Source organism: Thunnus maccoyii, chromosome 18, assembly GCF_910596095.1.
Source record: "Thunnus maccoyii chromosome 18, fThuMac1.1, whole genome shotgun sequence".
Taxonomy (NCBI): domain Eukaryota; kingdom Metazoa; phylum Chordata; class Actinopteri; order Scombriformes; family Scombridae; genus Thunnus; species Thunnus maccoyii.
The window spans coordinates 23677311-23695570 of NC_056550.1; the positions used below are offsets into that span (position 1 = coordinate 23677311).

At 39.4% G+C, this 18260-nt stretch overlaps 1 protein-coding gene across 1 annotated transcript; it reads left to right on the forward strand.

Annotated features, from left to right (window-relative positions):
* Nucleotides 1-2046: 2046 nt before the first annotated feature.
* Nucleotides 2047-15444, forward strand: limd2 (LIM domain containing 2). The gene is made up of 4 exons (XM_042391549.1): nt 2047-2227; nt 12462-12506; nt 12797-12933; nt 13054-15444. The coding sequence occupies exons 1-4, from the start codon at nt 2225-2227 to the stop codon at nt 13211-13213; spliced, it is 345 nt and encodes a 114-aa protein (XP_042247483.1). The 5' UTR covers nt 2047-2224; the 3' UTR covers nt 13214-15444.
* Nucleotides 15445-18260: the final 2816 nt, after the last annotated feature.

Sequence of the window (18260 nt, forward strand, 5' to 3'; positions counted from 1 at the left end):
AAAAAAGTCATCTCTCTGGACTTTAGAAGCTCCGCACAGACGTCATAATTCCCCTTAGTAATTCACACACAATAAAAAGTGGCCTGCTTCATGTATGGTTGAAACTGAAACTGTTAATGACACAAATCTGTTCAGGTCAGATGTTCAGACAAATTATTTACCTGTATGAGTTTTTAAGAGATTACAAACTCATATTTATTGGGATTTAGATGAGCCTTTTGTTATCTACTGTACATTTATGAAGACTCATGTAAAAGATTCGATGCAGTTAATAAAAGGGAAAACTTCAGCTTTCATTAGGAGGCCAAATATTTTTGTCGGAGGGCCAGATTTTGTTTTGCTGACCACTGTCATATATTTAATACCTGTCTAGTTAGCATAGTAGCATCAAATGAAAATACTCAAGTTTGTTGAATCTTTTAAGTCAAAACCCAAAATTTACATGTTTTAAAAGGCCTTTGGATGCTTTTAATGGCTTTAGTACTTTTTAAAAATGTATTAATAAGTGTATCTTACATTATGTTTTACATTTGTGCACATAATTTGATATAGCCTTGTATTTTATCATTGCCTTTCATTGTTATCTTCTATTCGTTCCTTTTACTACTGATGACATTTATCTCTACTGTTGTGTCTTTCACTGTGACTCCGGTTGCTTTTAAATGAGCTCTATAAGTTAATTTGACTTGACTTAACTTGATATATGTTGAACATGAGGTAACAGACCTGTGTTTGTTGTAGTGTTGTAGTGGGTGCTTTGTGAGAAGATGTTTTTCACTATCAATACTGACTTGTTCTTTATGCAGTGTTTCAGAGGAAATGTGAGCTTATTCACATAACTGTGATTTATAGCCTAAATATAGGATCATTTCCAAAAGGCACATTGCCTCATCATATTGGTCATATTTCAATTTTTTTTAATCTTACTGTAGTATGTTGTAGTTTTAGAAATGCATTAGCATGATTTGGCCACATGAGAGCTCTGTTATCCACTTGAGTTCAGTTGTTTATGGGGAAAATATATCTGATGGGTTTCTGTCCCAACCAGTAGGCTACACTTTTACCCCATTTTACTGAGAAAAAGAAGGTCAGGAAAGAAACTGTAGATGGAAAATCTCCACACAAGTTATTAGGTTTCATCTTTGTCTTAAAACTACCATCATTATAGCGGGGGGAAAACATCCTGACAACTTATCTTATGACCTTCACATTCCTCCTTTTCATACCGGCTATTAAAAGATCCTCTTCAAATGTACTTTCAATGTAAGTGTGAAAGCACATTTGTTAGCTGTGGTGGAAGTATAGTAACAAAAAGAGGAACTTTGGCAGTAAACAGACTGTAGCATTGAAAGATATCTACTTGATTTGACTCATTTGGATGGCTGAAGCTTCATATTAGCTTCATATAAACTTTTAAATACATTTTTTGCACAGAATGTAAGTGCATTATGAGGGGATCCTCTAATGGTCAGTATGAACAGGAGGGACGATTACAGCAAGAAAAACAAGCTTTAATGTTCATTGACTCATTGTGACTTGCACATAGCTTGGACTAATGCTTCCATCTATGTTCATCAAATTACCATGCACCTGTATATTATAGAGCTACCCATCAATACGTATACTGTGTATACTGCATTATAAATTTATTGCACTAATATAATCACTCTCATATCATTGCCATTATTATTATAATGTGTGTTGCTCGCTGACTGTGCTACTCTACTCTGCAAATTGCCTCTTTGGGGACAAATAAAGTGTTCTGAATTGAATTTAATTGACTTGAAATTTGGGCACCTGACTGTTTTTTTTTAAGACAGACTTTAAAAACCTGTGAACTTGTCCTTTAAGTAAAGAATCTGATAACTTTCCACAGATAAAAATCGCTATTAAACTTAGTTTTGGGCTCTATCGCTCTCCATAGCAACAAAGTGGTACGAGCGCAGCATCTCGGGGGCGAGCTTTTTTTTTCTTTTTTTTTCGTGAGTGCGCGCTCCTTCCCCCCCCCCCCCTCCCTCTGCCGTTTTTCGCGAGGGGCGGGGCTAAAGGGAGACACATATCGGTGGGGAAACAAGAGTTCCGACACAAGAGAGAACCGGCACCGGGGCCACCGCGCACAACAAAAGCCTCCCAGAAACGTGAATGAGAGCGCAGCAGACAACCTCCTCCGGCCTCTGAGTGAACCGTTATCAGCCCCGCCGTGTGTCGCAGACCAGAACCGCAGATGGTGAGTGTTTTCCCCCCCGTGTGTGTGAGAGTGTTTGTGAGTGTGTGTGTGTGTCCGCAGCCTCCCCTCCCTCCGCGGCTCTCCTCTCTTTTGCTGCTGCTGCTGCTGCTTTTTTGTGAGAGATGAGGTGAGGTGATGATGTCCGTTTACTCGCTAAAGGTTTAGCTAACCGGGAGCCGGGTTTTTTTATTTTATTTTATAGGCGGCTGGATGAACGTTGGATGATATTACAGTGTGTAGCCTTGCTTAAAAACAACAGAGCAGCTATTTTTTTGTAGTTAAATTTGGAGAATATTTAAACACCCGCCGTCGTGCTGCTCCAAAAAAATGCTAGCAGCGTGTTGTTTTAATGTGCATTAGTTAGCTAGCTCGCTGGCTAATTAATATCAACCAACAAGGTGATTCAAAGCTACTAAATAATCCATTTAATCAGCACACAATACCCCCGTTAATTTTAGAAGCCCCCTCCTTTCTAACAGATATTTAAATTTTCCTCCTTAATAGCCGATTTGAAAATTGATTTTTGCTGTTACATCATGTTTTTGTTTTGTCTGAGCAGCCATAGCAGGTGAATAAGTTCTAATAATAAGCAGTCGAGCTGCAACGACTAGTCAATAAATCGATTATTTGTTTACTTATAAAATAATCGAGAACGAGTTTGATATCGAAAATTACTCAAAATGAGCAAATTCTCTGCTTCCAGCTTCTTAAATATGAATATTTCTTTGTTTTTTTTTCGTCTTCTATGTCAGTAAACTGAATATTTTTGGGGTTGTGGACTGTTTTTCTTTTTTGGACAAAACCAGACATTTGAGGACTTTATAGACCAAACAAGTAGTCGATTAATTGAGGAAATAATTGATAATGAAAGTAATCATTGCATGCAGCCCTATTTTTTTTGCAGATAAGTGTGATTATACTCTAACTGGCAGGGTGTAGGCTCCAACCTGCTGAGTGTTACATAAAAACAAGCCTATACAAGCAGAAAGGCATTTCCACCAGATATAACCCCATAGACAATGCATGAATAACACTGAACAAATAAGCACATTAATAAAAGCAGAAGAATTTAAAGCCTGCTGAACATAATTTAGTCAGCAATACCACACATACAATGGAGCTGTGACGTGTACAGCACGCTCTGATCTAAAGGCTTTTCCCATATTGACCTCTTAAAATACATTTACACACACATTAGTATCCCAGTTTTGATCATACTCAGGTTATGATGTTCACAGGAAACATGAAAAACCCAGTCACTCATATCCTTTCTTGCAACATCAAGGTTTCTGTTCATCTCCATGCAGTTACTCAACATCTCAGTCATATCTGTACCAACAGAGCATGATTAGTAACCTGGGTAAGATTCCTAAAACACTATCCCTGTTTCAACCGCAGTGTTTTAAGGTTTCTTTAAACCAAGGGTTCATCCGCTTTACATGTGTAACACATAAATGGGATACTAGTGAAACAAAATGGTCCTCTTAAATGGGGACTAATGTAGAATCTAAGTGTGTCCCTAGACCCCATTTTTGGGAACCACTGGCCTATAATTAATGTCTGTGTCTCACTTACAGCAGCTAATGCTGAATGGATGAGTAACTGGGTTAAACCTCTGCGTTAATCAGCATTAGTCTAACGCTCCAGGTGGAAGAAAACATGCGTTTGACTCATTTTACAAATTTCCCTCCCCTTGTTTGTGTGGTCGAGCAATTTACAAACCGCTCTGTGGTCTGGTGAAACCGCTTTTTATCCGTTCAGGGCACCACAACTACAGCAGTCTGTCATTACAGCCCCGGCATATGGCGATGAGGCTTAAGTAAGTATATGGTCATTTTCATTTCCTGCCGCCGTCAATGGGCTGCCTGACTGTAATTTCAGTCAGAGCTGACAGGACAGATTGACACCCTGCTCTGTTGGCTGATTTACGTCAGCACTCTGGTGGATTTGAGAGGCCGTTGTTTCGATTCGCCGGACTTGTTTGTCCAAAAATAAATAAATAACTAATGGCAGATTTAGACAAATCACATACAACGTGCCGCAGTGGCAGCTAATAAACGTTTATTTTGTTTGGCCTTATGCTCTCCTGTCAAACAATTATCATTACCGGCACAAAAACCTGATTTGCTGGGCATGTCAGCGGCACCATATGTTGGGGAGGGGGGTTGTTTGCCTGCTGTCAGATGTGCAGAACAGTATTAAATGGGTCGCCAGCAGGTCCAAGCCACAGAGCTGCAGGCAAAAATTTTGCAGAGTGATGGTTTTAACTAGCTACATACCTGTATTTCACATTCCTATTCCCTATCTTTTATTTGTACTGTTAGAACTGGCTTCAATAATGATAAATACTGCCAGTGTGTTTATGTGAAAGAAGGAACACCCATTCATTTCTGGATAAAGGTGTTTTCTGAGTGTGATTTTTTTGAAGCTTTGAAGAAAAGTGGTTCCTGTTTTTTTGTTGTTGTTTTCTGACGTGTGCTGCACATGAACTTCGTGTTTTTCAGGCCTAGGTGAAAACATTTTGTATGTCCCAATCATCTGACAAATGTCTTATTGCCAATTTTGCACACACACACACACACACACACACACGCAAGCAGTTCACCTCTTTTTTTTTCTTCTTCTCCTCTGGGGAAATACAATCCTCACTGTAGACTTCTGGCTCAGACGTTTGAAGGCAAAGACTTAGCACATTCCTTTCACTTTGATTTGTTCCATTTATTTCATTTCCCTGACATGGTTCACTGCAGTCTACTGGAAATCAGATCTTATTGTATTAAAGGTTCAGTTGCACAACCAATACAGCAACAAATCAGTCTCAGTTTTACAACAGAGGGGAGATAAGAAGCTTTGGCATTATGATGATATGATATTTCATGTCTTTTTAGTGCTCCTCAGCCCTGCCTGCTGTCACAGAGGTCCATGTGGCTTTTCTCAGTACAAATTGTACTTTTGATCTAAAAAAGGAACATCAGCCATTCACTCACATTTGTTCAAATCTTTTGTGGCTGTCAGCAGCACTGATCTAATGTAGGTTATCTGGTTTTTGAAAAGGAATAGTTTACACAGTGTTTCCCACAGTATCATCAGTCGGCAGCCCAGCAGACGTCTGAGGAGACACTTTATGAGGTTTGAAGAGGGAAATATGCTCACTGTAACTTGCATGATTGTCATTTAATCTTGGGAAATAACTACTTAAGATGTCTTTTTAAGGAGGGAAAAAGTTGCAAATTTAATTTCCCCTGTCCCTTGTCCATCTCAATCAGCAGCTAAGGAGTCTTCAGTGTGTGTGATGGAAATTTGCTGAGTTCGCCGAGCAGATATTTGCATGTTGTTGTTTTTTTTCCCCAAGACGGGATGGGGCATGTTATCCTGAATTCCAGCCCTTGAGGAGAATTTGGTTGTGAAAATGTCCCCCCCTTCTTCTCTGACCTGTGATAACATCTGATCAGTTGTAGCCCCTTGAGGCTGATTCTTCTCTATCTTCAAGAGAAACTTCAGAATGCGGCGGCCGCTCGCTAACGTCAAGTCAACACAGGCTCCCGTTCTTCAACACATTCTTTCTCAGACTGTCACTGGGTTTCTTTTGCAGTTTTTTAAGAAGAAAACATAAACAAACCAGCTGCTGCAGCATACCAACACCATCCATTACCATCGCTGAACATCACAGACTCGCACACCGTTCGGTTTGGGGGGGGGGTGGGGCACTGGACGGAAAAACCAGACGTCATAAAATTTTATTTAAGAACACACGTTTTACATTGTGCTAATATCGCATTTTATGATTTGCAAACAGTCTGTGATCATGTTTCAGTTTTGAATTAGACAGATCATCAACATCATTATCAGACACTTTAAATGGTTTTAATTGTGTCCTCAGGCGTGTTCCTCAAAAGAGTAACAAAAGGGAAACACACGGCTTTTCAGTAGAGTTAGAAACACATTGCGGTGCAGAAAACTTGCTGACTTCTAAGTGCTAATAAAAATCAGTATCACCCTCTGTGTCTCAAAGGGCAGCCTGCTTCTCAGAAATGATGTGTACATGTTAAAGTGTTAAGTCTACTATCGAAAGGCTGCAGAAAAGAATAAGGAAGCTTCTTAAATGTTTCTCCAGTGCTGCAACGATCAGTCAATGAATCAATAAGTCGAATCCCAGAAAATGTATATTTCAGACATTTTATATCATCAGCAAATATGCCAAATGTTTCCTGATAGCTTCTCCTCCTTGTAAGGTGCATATCTTTGGGTTTTTGACTGTTGGTCACACAAAACAAGACATTTAAATAGAGCTGCAACAATTAATCGATTAGTCACCAACTATTTTTATTGGGTTTTTTAAGAAAAAATGCCTAAATTCTCTTGTTCCAGCTTCTTAAATGTGAACATTTTCTGGTGTCTTTACTCCTTTATGATCACGACAAAACTAGACCATTGCAGTTGCATCTCAGGCTTTGGGAAACAGCAATCAACATAATCGATAATGAGAATAATCATTAGTTGCAGCCACAATCATTTTGTGCTCTGTGAAATCATATACATGCACAGGATATTAAATGATGACGGAGCTAATTGTCAGTTGGAGCTCTACATTTTTTTTTTTTTTTTTCCTCATTTTTTTTTAAGCGCTTGTTATCCAGCATAAATAAATATAGCTGCATGTTTGGATAAATACTTAATGAAATTTTATCTGGATCTTGGCAGCTTCCCCAGACAGGAAGTGAGAAAACAAACGTCAGTCAGCTGACTAAAGAGACACACATACACACACACATACACACAGACACTCGATGTCCTGGCCTTTTTGCAGGAAAAAAAAAAAAAAAATGCCCCGTCACTTTCTCGTAGCATACAGGAAGTTCAGAAAAAGGGAAGAGAAATACCAGCTAACAAAATGCCCAAACACGCTCTCAGATGTGATGACTCTACAGACTGTTGCGGTGAACCTCCCATCTGCACGTTAGCGTATCCGCACGCCTTCGTTCTACTTTATTATCAGTTTCTCAACCAGTCAAGTGTCAAAACATCACGTTCGGCCTATTTTAACATCACGGAAAAGTCCTTTTTTTTTATTAACTGCATACCAATTTCGTGTGTTTTCATTTTTTGCGTCTCAGGCATCTTTTCCACATAACTTGCTGCTCAGTCTCTTCATGTTCAGAGTAATTGATGGGAGATTGCTGTCAGGAGGGAGACTATATATCTTCCCTGCAGCAGCTGTTTTAGTTGCTGGATCCGTGCCATCGCTTTGCCCTGCAGGAGTAGTAAGATGCTATCTGCAAATAAATATTTAACTAATATTTGATGTTACAAACACTGGACTTGGGCTGCACCGTACAGCTTATTAACACACTTTCCATGAGTTTCTTCACATTTGTTGAAGTTTTCTCGTCACTCCGCCGTCCCAAACGATTAAACAATGATCACATATCTAAAAATAAAAGAGGAGAGAGTGGGAGCCTTGTTTTTGGACTAATGATATTGTTAACATAGCGACTGCTTTCCCTTGTAGGGGCCTGCTGCGGTGCATCGTGCACTACGGCGTGCGTTCGGGGGGATGTAAAATGTGAAGTAGGGGTTGTGTTGTGTTGTTTCCATTGGCGCTACAAAGAGAAGATGCTACTTCTCATTTGCACTCTTCATGAACAAATCAACCTTTCGCCCTCATAATATTCTTTGAGGTCGTTATAACTGTTGAGATTTACGTCAGAGGGATACAGCTCTTGTAAACACTGGAGATTTAGACGAGAGGGGTCTGGTGTGTGTGTGCGGTGGTGGTGGTGTGTTGGAGTCTGTTCAACTTCCATAACAGCACAGATTATTTTGAGGTCGAATGCTTTCTAGACTACATACTCAGATTCTCTCCCTGTTACATATTTTCCTGGTTCTGATAGAATAATAACTGACTTTCGGGGTCACTTAACTCTCCTGTCACATGGGTGGTCTGTGCCCTCGGGGGGGTGGGGGTGGGGGGGTGAAAAAGCAGAAGGATTTGTGACAGTCCTGGTTTTTAGAAAAGGTCAAAGCCACTACCTTGTTGTTCAGTGTGCAGATTATAGCTATTATACAGATAGCTATAGTTATAGTTTAAGCAAATATGCCAAATATTTGCTGGGTTTAGCTTCTCAAATGTGATGATTTTAGTGCTTTTCTTTGTCCTACATGATAGGACACTGAATGTCTTTGGTGTTTTGGACTGTTGTTCCGACCTTTAACCTCGACTCTGGGAAATTATAACTGACATTTTCACTGATTTCTGACATTTTATATAGAGAGAAATAATGGGCACAATACTCGATTTAATGAAAGTTTAGTTGCAGCCCCCCCTCCTCGTGCAGATGAAGCTGCAAAGTAGCATATAACAGATTAAAAGGATAGTTTGACATTTCTGTTTTTCTGATGAGAAAATGGATACCGCTCTCATGTTTGTACAGTAAATATGAAGCCAGCAGGCAGTTAGATCAGCAAGGCTTAAAGACTGGAAATGGATAACCTGGCTCTGTCCAAAGGTAACAAAATTCCCCTACCAGCACCTCTAAAGCTCACTAATTAACATGTTATTTGATTTAAGCTATACAAAAAAACAAGACATGTAAGAATATCAGGTTGTGGTTTTTACGTGCCAGACTGTTTATTTCCTGTCTTAAAGCAAAGCTAAACTAACCGGCTGCTGGCTGTAGCTTGATATTTACTATACAGACAACAGAGTGATATCAATCTTCTCATCTAACTCCAAAAAAAAAAGCAAATAATAACACTTCCCAAAACTATATCTTATTTTGAACAAATTCAAATTAGAAAGGGGAACCGGCAAGACTCTACCAGAAGCTCCCAGGTGGCTGCAACATGAACACACACACACACACACACAAACAGGCAGACATGTGCAAGTGTGATTAAAAATTTAAGCTCGTACTCAAAGAGTGTGAGGGATAGATGCTGTGAGGTAAGAGTTGAACCCCTGTTGCAAGAAGATTTCAGCTCTTGTGTGAAGGTGCTCTTTGTTTGGGGTAAGATACGAGACTCCAGCTGGCTCTGGCTTCTGCTGTGTCAAATCGCCCCACAGTTAACTAATGCTTCTTTATTTTATGCTCCACATTGAACACCTTGTTCTGAGCTCAGACAGTCTCTTTTTTTTATTAATCAGTCGGACTATTGTGTTAATCTGGCTGAACGGAGGTTGTTATTCTCTCGTAGTTTCCGTCACTCGACAGTTTAAAAACGCTCTCAAAGAACAAGTGGTCATTAGCGGGCGTTTATTGGGATGGAAGTCTGTTACTGCTGCTGCTGCTGCTGCTTCTGTCTGTCAGTCCGTTGGGACTCTCTCACACAGAGAGAGAGAGACAGAGGAAGCCAGATGTGTCATAACAGCTTCCTGCCACATTCGAGTCGTTTGGTGGCAATTGAGACACATGTACATATAAGGCAAGAGAAGACACGATGGCACCGGCCAATCTGAAGTCTTCCAAGTGATCTGAGTATATGTGTTTGGAATGCATGCCTATCCTCCTAACACGGTAACTAATCCTGTTGTGTTGTTTTTACCACCAAAAAAACCAACAAAAAAAAACAAACATGGCAGCTCTTATCCCTAACTCTGATTAGAGTTGATGCAGAGCATGTTTTTCCTTTTTTGGTTGCATTTATTTCATATTATTCACAAACAAAACCCCCTTATCGACCTCGTTTTCATGCTCTTACGGCTTTTCCGCTACATGCGTGCTGTGAAGACTTGAATTTTCAGTAGTGTTAAATAATTTTTTTGAGGAGATCAAAGACATGCTCTGCTGCAGGAACAGGAAGTGGTCGAGCATGCAGTGTGCAAGATAACCACCACCAAGGAGAGACAGACAGAGAGAGAGACAGAGAGAAAGAGCCGCCTTGCTAGCTTAGCAGCAACATGAGAAAACAAGCTCAAGGTAACTCAGGGATGAAGAGGAGACGGTTGTAGATGTGATTGCATCGACAGGAAGCTGCGTGGCCTCACTGCTAATGAGCCAATCATTTCAAAAGCTCGTCTTCCGGTCGTCACAAGTGCAGACAACACCCTTGTTTTCTCCTCCTACTAAGACGTTGAGCGGCGCATTAAGGAAAAAAGGTCAAAAATAGTATGCAAATTATAATTCAGAGGTAACATGCAAATTCAGAAGAGATGTAGAGATAAGGCTGGTCGATATGATAATGTACAGTATGTAGTTTACACAGAGACCATAAAGAGATATCAACATACTGTTTACACTGTGATATCTATGACTTTATATCTCTATGATTAGTTGATTAATACATCAGTCAATCGACAGACAATTAATCGGCAACTATTTTGATAACCAAATCTTTTTAGTCATATATTTTTAAGCAAACATCGTGGGTTTTGGCCTCTCAAATGTGATGATTTATTGCTTTTCAGACATGGTTTTGGACTGTTGGTCGGACAAAATTATAATGTGCATTGTCACTATTTTGTACACTTTTTATAGACAAAATGATTCATCGATAATGAAAAGTTGCAGCCCAGTGTTTATATTTGCAAATCATTGAGCAGGACTTCTTTTATTAGGATGAGTTGTGTGATGACCAAAAACTGTGTCAGTGATTAATTGTGAAGAGAGGACATCCACACACAGTTTTCATCAGTTTATTAGAAAAATTTTGACCATAATTGGTCTTTTTCAAGTTTAATACAGTCGTCAGATGCAGCCTTTAAGTATACAAACACCACATCATCAGCAAGTTAAAAGGACAGTATCGGATTTGTTTGTTTTTTTGCTTCAATGTGAAGAAGCGCCTTGATTATTAAAGTGTTTAATTTGCTAATTAGATTCTCACTAATTTGTATAACATCATGAAATGAAAGTACAGATGTACAGATGACTGTTTCAGCTGTTTGTTTTTATGAGAACAACATAGTTTGTTTGATTTCACGGCTTTGGATCTGAACTCGTGTCAGCAGGTCAACAGTTTCATGAGGCAGATGGATGCACATACTTCATGCTGTCATTTCATTCACTGTGGCCGACTGTGGATTTGTTATATCGCTTGCGAAGCAGGAAATTTTTTTTTTTTTGCAAGTCAAAGAGGTAACAGACCTGCTAAAAAAAAAAAAACGAAGATCAGCATGTTCTCTTTAAGATACCAAAGAGCTCCCTCTCTTCGCAACTCTGGTAGCAGCCCCTGAACCCCTCCTCCGCCTCCCCCTCCCCCCCTCTCTTACATCCAAACCCTTCCTCCAGCTCCAGCCAAACTGCCTTACATAACAGGGTTTTAGCAAAGTCTGCAGTGGACTTTTTCCCCCAGCCGAAAACAGAGGCCGCCCTTCTTCCCCTGCACACTGGCTTTTCCATGGCACTTACTGTGTGCGCGTCTGAATGTCTCTCTGTCTGTTTATTATCCGCTTGAACTACCTGTTAGTCCTGCTTAAAGATGTCACCGTGCTTGTTGCTGCCGGGGGACCGGCTGCAATACTCCAGAGGGCAGATTCAGTCATTTACTACTGTGTAACTTTCTCCTGCGTGAGCTCATGCAAGCCTCTTTTTGTTTTTTTTTTCTCCCCCCTCTCTCTCCCTCTCTCTCTCTCTTTAACCTCCTGAGTGCCTAGAGGAAGTCTTTCAAACGCTCCCGTCATAGTGAAACAAACTGCAATTACGTGACAAAAATATCAACACCTACAATGTGGTGACTTGTGCTTAAACGGCAGCCGTGAGAATTATAAACCTTCCATCGTGTGCGATCGCAGGGGTCGAGTGAAAGAAACGCTTCATTACATGCATAGTTAGAAAAAACACTGAGTAGTTGTTGTTTTTTTTTTAAAAGGAGACCAGAAGTGTTGTTTCATGTAAAACCGCCCTGTGAAGTTTTCTCAGTCGTGAGCTGTTGTGCTATGTGTCGAGGCCGGCCCCATGCGGAGCGTCCCACACAGCTCAGCTCACATGACCAGACAGCAGACGGCACCTGATCCTCTCCCAGGGGTGCAAAAGAGACAGATGGAGCAAATAGAAAGAGGAGGGGAGAGATAGAGAGAGAGAGCAAGAGAGAGATCAGATTGACAATGCTAACACACTGGTGAAGGTAATAAGAAGACAAATTAGATTGGTGGTTTGACCTACAGCCTTGTGAAGTTCTTAGGAGTCTTACTTACTGTTGGTCGCACTTATTATTATTTGTTGTTGCGCTCAGAGGCACAACAGGAGTCTGTACACACATTAAATGTTTGTTTCTCCTCCTTTTTTTTCTCTTCCAGGACACCAGAAACACCAGTGAAGAGAAACCTGTCCAGCGATCTAAGGTAAATATGCGTCACCTTTCTTCTTCTTCTTCTTCTTCTTCTTCTTCTTCTTTCTCAGTCCTCTGTTCATCTGTGTGCATGAGTCTCGCCCCACTTCAGTTCCATTTTCATCATCAGCCTTTTGATCTCAGAGGAGAGAAGAGGAAGTCGTTTTTTTTTTTTTTTTTTTCCTGCATTTGGTGTCTTTTGTAAATGCATGCTTTCATCTAGAGAGGCCTTGTTCGCCTCTTGTTTGTGTTTGCGGTTATAAAAACAAAACAAAACAAAAAAAGGCATATTTATGTGTTCAGTCCTTCAGCTTTAAGACTCAAAAGGAAGTGTGTACATCATGTGAGAAGACGGTCTACCCAATGGAGAGATTGGTGGCCAACAACCAGGTCTTCCATTCATCATGCTTCTGTTGCAAGCACTGCAACGCCAAACTCAGGTGACTATTAACCGCTTTCACCGTTTGTTTACAAGACTTTCTGTACTTTTTTTTATTGCCTTCCTGACTCCCATCATTCCTGTTCCCTTCTTCTTCTTCTTCTTCTTCTTCTCTCGGCAGCCTTGGCACCTTCGCGGCTCTCGCGGGAGAGTTTTACTGCAAACCCCACTTCCAGCAGCTGTTCAAAAGCAAAGGCAACTACGACGAGGGCTTCGGACGCAAACAGCACAAAGAGCTCTGGGCCTCCAAGGAGTCAGAGAATATAACAAAGACGGCATAATCATGTCTGCCTGTGACCCGACCCATCCCCATCCCCATCCCTCTTACTTTCCCTCCTCCTCCTCCTCCTCCTCCTCCTCCTCCTAACACCTTCAAATACATCATGAACACACGCCCCCACATATGTCGGGGGCGTTGTTAAATCACCCATGCGCTCACTAGCTTTTTAAACGCCATCAGAACAGGTACATGCACAAACAGCTATGAAATTACAGGCCAGTTATAATCCATACCACTTCAAATTGATTTCGGGGATATTCCTTTTTTTGATTTTTATCTTTTCCAATTTCCTGTTTTGGAATTGGTACTTGATTGTGACCAAAAGCCTTCTCCGGTACGGGGAGTGTAATAATTTCTTTTAGTTAACTTTTTTTTTTAAATAATTTGCACCCTTTTTATTTTGAATAACTGTATGCTCAGGCAAACATATCAAGAGAGGGGTTACAGAGCATCCATGTTTTGCAGTAGAGCATACACTCAGGTCAATTTTCAGAGGGTCTTCATTTGCGATGTCACCCGAGCATTTTTACACAAAACAAACAAAAAAAACCACACAAATCAAAATAATAGTCCTCAGTATTGTGACTTTGCTGTCAGTTTGTCAGGTTCAATGTATTTGAGGAACTAACAGGGTACAGAGTACTGTAAAATAACCGCACACATCAGCAACAGCTCACCTCTCGTTTTGTTAGTTTGTGTTTAGTTTCACTATTGTTCGCTTCATCCCATGGTTCTGGTTTTTTTTTTTTTTTAGTGCCCAGTTTGAGTCTTATCCTTGCATGTTGGTATGACTGGGTCTTAATAGCCTTATCTTACGACTGTATCGACCTTTTTTGTGTTGTGGATGATTATTATCGTCTGTTTCATTTACGCATAGCAGACCCACTTTTTAAAAAAAAGTTTTTAGGAGCACTTGAGTTTGGATTTGATTGATGTCACGGCATAAGTTTGATCCTCTCTGAGCTTTTATGGTTGAACTTTTAACAGAATACTCAGATTGTGTTTTGTAAACTATCTGTACATAGAGCTGTCGTTTGTGATTAGTGAACGTCCCCCCTCGTTGTCCCCCCCCGTCCCCCCCAGTCCCCACCCTCCCACCATATTGTACTTGCACATATGACCACACATGATCACCAGACCAAGATGTTGATAATCACAGGGAAACTGAAGCCTTGTCCGTGAACATCCCTCACGCACGCCGTCATGTTAAAAGCATTTTAGGGAAGTGTTTGGTTAAATTGATGAAAGCAGTTAACGTGTCTTTATATCACAAGAGTGACGCGAATGAGGATGTTTTCGACGGACGGAGCTTAAGCCTTCGCAAGAAACCACACGATTTTGTTCCTTCGTCTGTTCACGATTGTCAGTTGTTGGCGTCTTGTGGTGATTTTTTTTTTTTTTTTTTTTTTCCTCCTCTGCTGTACTTGAGTGTGTTCATGTAACTGGACAGTCTTTATGAGAATCAATCCAATCACATTGTCTTGAACATCACCATCATCATCATCATCCCCTTCCACTAGCCCCCCATCCAATAAGCGTGGACAGGTTTCCTTTTAAAAATAAATGCCTTCCTGTTCTCATCTCCTGTCTTATTAGCTAAATACATCTTAGCACTTGGACCTATTTCTTGATATTCGATTTTACAGTAGGTGGCTGACGGAGCGTTTCGTCACGGTACTGGTCCCCTTAAATGTGCTCCTGCATGCTGCATGCAAAACCCAGTGCAGAGCACCCCCTGCTGGGGAAAGTGTGACAGTGGTGTCTTAGTGTGAGAGGAAGAAGAAAAAAACAAAAAAAAAAGAAAAATTGTTGCCCATAAACTTCTCAACAAAGCCTTTATTCAAAAAGTTTTTGAATAAGTTGCCTGTCTGCGGTGCAACTACTGCACTCCAGCCACTTTTGATCTTTATTTAATTGCAGCACCTAAGAAAAATCAATCCCATTTAGACCAAGTTTTCCATGTCTATATTTCATTCTGAACAAAGAATGAGTCTAAAGCCATTCAAATATCTCCTTTTAGAAAATATCTGAATACCACTGAGACTTGACTGACACTTGAATGACACAAAAAAAAAAGTACTTTTTTTTTTTGTGACTGAAAGTTTACTGTGAATTTGAGCATGCTGTGCAGAATAGAAAGCTAAACAGATGGATATTTGCTACTTTTTTAAAGAAAGAGAAGCCTTAGAAATAAATAAATAGCTGACCTTATTGCTTTTTTTTTTTTTTTTTTTTCCAAAACGAGACCATTGAGTGCACAGATCTTTACAAAGAAATCTCTCCTGATCATTCCTTTTCAAAAAAACAGCCCTGCTTATTGTAGAGTCCCACTCTTAAACATAGGATTACTTCACTCAACCAGCAGCCATTTTTTCCTATCTGCCCACTTTTTATCCACATATAATGTACAATTCTAATTCTACTGTGTGTATGTGTGTGTGTGACAATGTATATTTTATATTCTCCTTTTATTTTTTTTGTTTTTCTTTTTAAAAATGGTCCTCGGGATCCTTGAGAATGCTTTAAAATCAAAAGTATTGTATCTAGAAATGCTGTCTTTGTCATTCTCCGTTAGCAGTTCGCCAAGGTACAACTGCATAAATCTGTGAATTGCGACTTCTAAGTGTAACAGAGCAGACAAGGTACACTTTACACTGGTGCCAAGAGGCTCAGGTGAATGATTGCAGTGTAACGTTTTAAATGTTAAAACCTGTGAATCATTTCATTTTTGTGCTAAAACTTGATATGGACTTAATTTTCAATGCTGTCGTCATCGAGACATTTTAAATGTATGCATCTTTGAAAATGTATCCTATATTACAGACTTGACCTGTGGATTGAGGTGGCCTTACAGCAAAAAGGACGCTTGGACTGCGTTTGCAGTCTTTTTCTCCTCTATTCTCCCTTCTATCTATTGCTTAGTTGTGGTATGAAACATTTTAAAAAAAAATTTGAGCCCCCTCCCCCCCAACCCGCCCCTCTTCTACGCCAATGTACACTATCATTTTGTGCATTTTCCAAGTTTTTTTTTTCTTTTTTTCTTTTTTGTTTTTTACATGCTTTTGGAGAAAAATAAAATGCTGGTGTTGATTTAATTCAGTGATTTTTGTGTGTTTCATTCCCAAGAGGTTAAGAATTAAAGCTCAAGGTTATAAAAAATTACAATTCTACTATGAATAAATTACTGTACTTACTGATGAATTAACTGGTAAGCAGCATTTTAATGTTGTAGGCACATATTACATACGATGTATTGAGCAGTTTAATTTATACAAAGCATCTTTTTTTTATAATGGATCATATATGTTATGTGTGTGTGAATGTGAAAATGAACTAGCACTGCTTGGTAGATAAATGTAGTGTAATAAAAAGTACAATATTTCCCTCTGAACTATAGTTAAGTAGAAGTATAAAGTTGTATTAAATGTAAATACTTAAAGTTAAGAGAATTTCACCTAATTGCATCCAAGTACATTGTAATTAGGTGCGAAACTAATGTACTTTGTTACACCACAGATCATTGATTGGACTTCTACTGTATATATCTATCTCTAAAGGTTTATGGGCTTCAATCAAAGGGTGAGTCCACTGAGGTCGTCATTAGTAGCCTGTGACAGTTGTATAATGTCGTCTGTAGCCTCTGGAGGGAAATCAGATTCAGCTTTATTGGCCAAAGTATGTTTATGCACACAAGGAATTTGACTCTGGTTTCTAGTGGCTCTCAATATATTTACATACAGCCAAAACAAGGACAACAAAGCTGAACGAATGTAAGTAAACATAAGCTCAACACTATTATTTACATGTGCAAGATACATATAGTAAACAACAAATGGACAACAACATAAGATATACTATATATGCAGGTAAAACAGTAAATTGTAAACAGGATACAAGCAGTTCAAAGATGTGTGAGAGTGCTGAAATAAATATTGTCTTTCCAAAATTTGAAATAATAATCCTGATGATATCATTTGGGGTTGTCATCAGAAAATAACCCTGATGTTCCTCGATGATCAAATTTATTCAGGTGGTCTGATGAAAAACAGTATTGAGTTGCATGATGGGAATTGTAGGATCCAGCATTTTGAATGATTGACTCATGTTGAAGAGTAGCAACATTAGCTGTTGCCTTTTGGTCAATCTTCTTTCTTTTTTTTTTAATCCGTCTCTTGAGGATCCCCAAACTTTATGGAAGAGATATACTAAATCACTGGAGTACCCCTTTAAAGGACAAGTTCACAATTTTCCCAGTGTGTCTTAAAACAACAGTCAAGTGATTGTATGAACAGTGTAAACATTTAAAAGTTTATGTGAAGCTTATATGAGGCTTCAGCAGTCCTAGTTAGTCATATCAAGTGGATATCTGACACATTTACAGTCTTTTTGGCATCAAATCTTTGTGTTTCCTCGCATAGGAGCCTGAGCAATGGAGCAAGTAGAGCAAATGCATCCTCATTATTCAATTAGGGGGAGCAAAGTTATGGTTTTGCTACTTGCCACATATTGTCTTTTTAAAAATAAACTTATCATACATTCCCTGCAATCGGATGAAGATATTTAAGCAGCCTATATCCATGATCATTTTTCTATTTTTTCAGCCACTGACAAAAACAAGTAATAAATAAATCTGACATTTTCTGACCCTTTGAGTTGGTTCAGTCCAACCCGTCATGAGAGACAGACAGACAGACGGAGCTTTTCCACACAGCGTTAAAGTGTCTGAATAAACAAACAAATGTTCAGCTGTGGAAAGTAACTTGTTTAGAGAACACTCTGCTTTAGTTTCAGTTTTAGTCAGACTTTGGATGGAATTATTTTTAAATATGATGAGTCATCACTCCATGTAGTGATCCCTCATCCGGCTGCTCTGCGCTGTGCTTTCATTATTATGATTATTATCTCAATTTCTCATACAAGATAAATGAGAGCTGCATGTTTAGTCTAAGTGGAAGTAAAGTCTAAGCCTCGACTAAAATGGCCCTTTTAAGTCTTGAGGAGCAAAAATCACCTCTGAGTTGTGCATTAAAATAGTCCTTGATTTGAGA

Coding starts and splice junctions, on each gene's coding strand:
- limd2 (XM_042391549.1), top strand. Junction 12,507..12,796: donor AACCTGTCCAGCGATCTAAG/GTAAATATGCGT, acceptor TTATGTGTTCAG/TCCTTCAGCTTTAAGACTCA. Junction 12,934..13,053: donor CACTGCAACGCCAAACTCAG/GTGACTATTAAC, acceptor TTCTCTCGGCAG/CCTTGGCACCTTCGCGGCTC.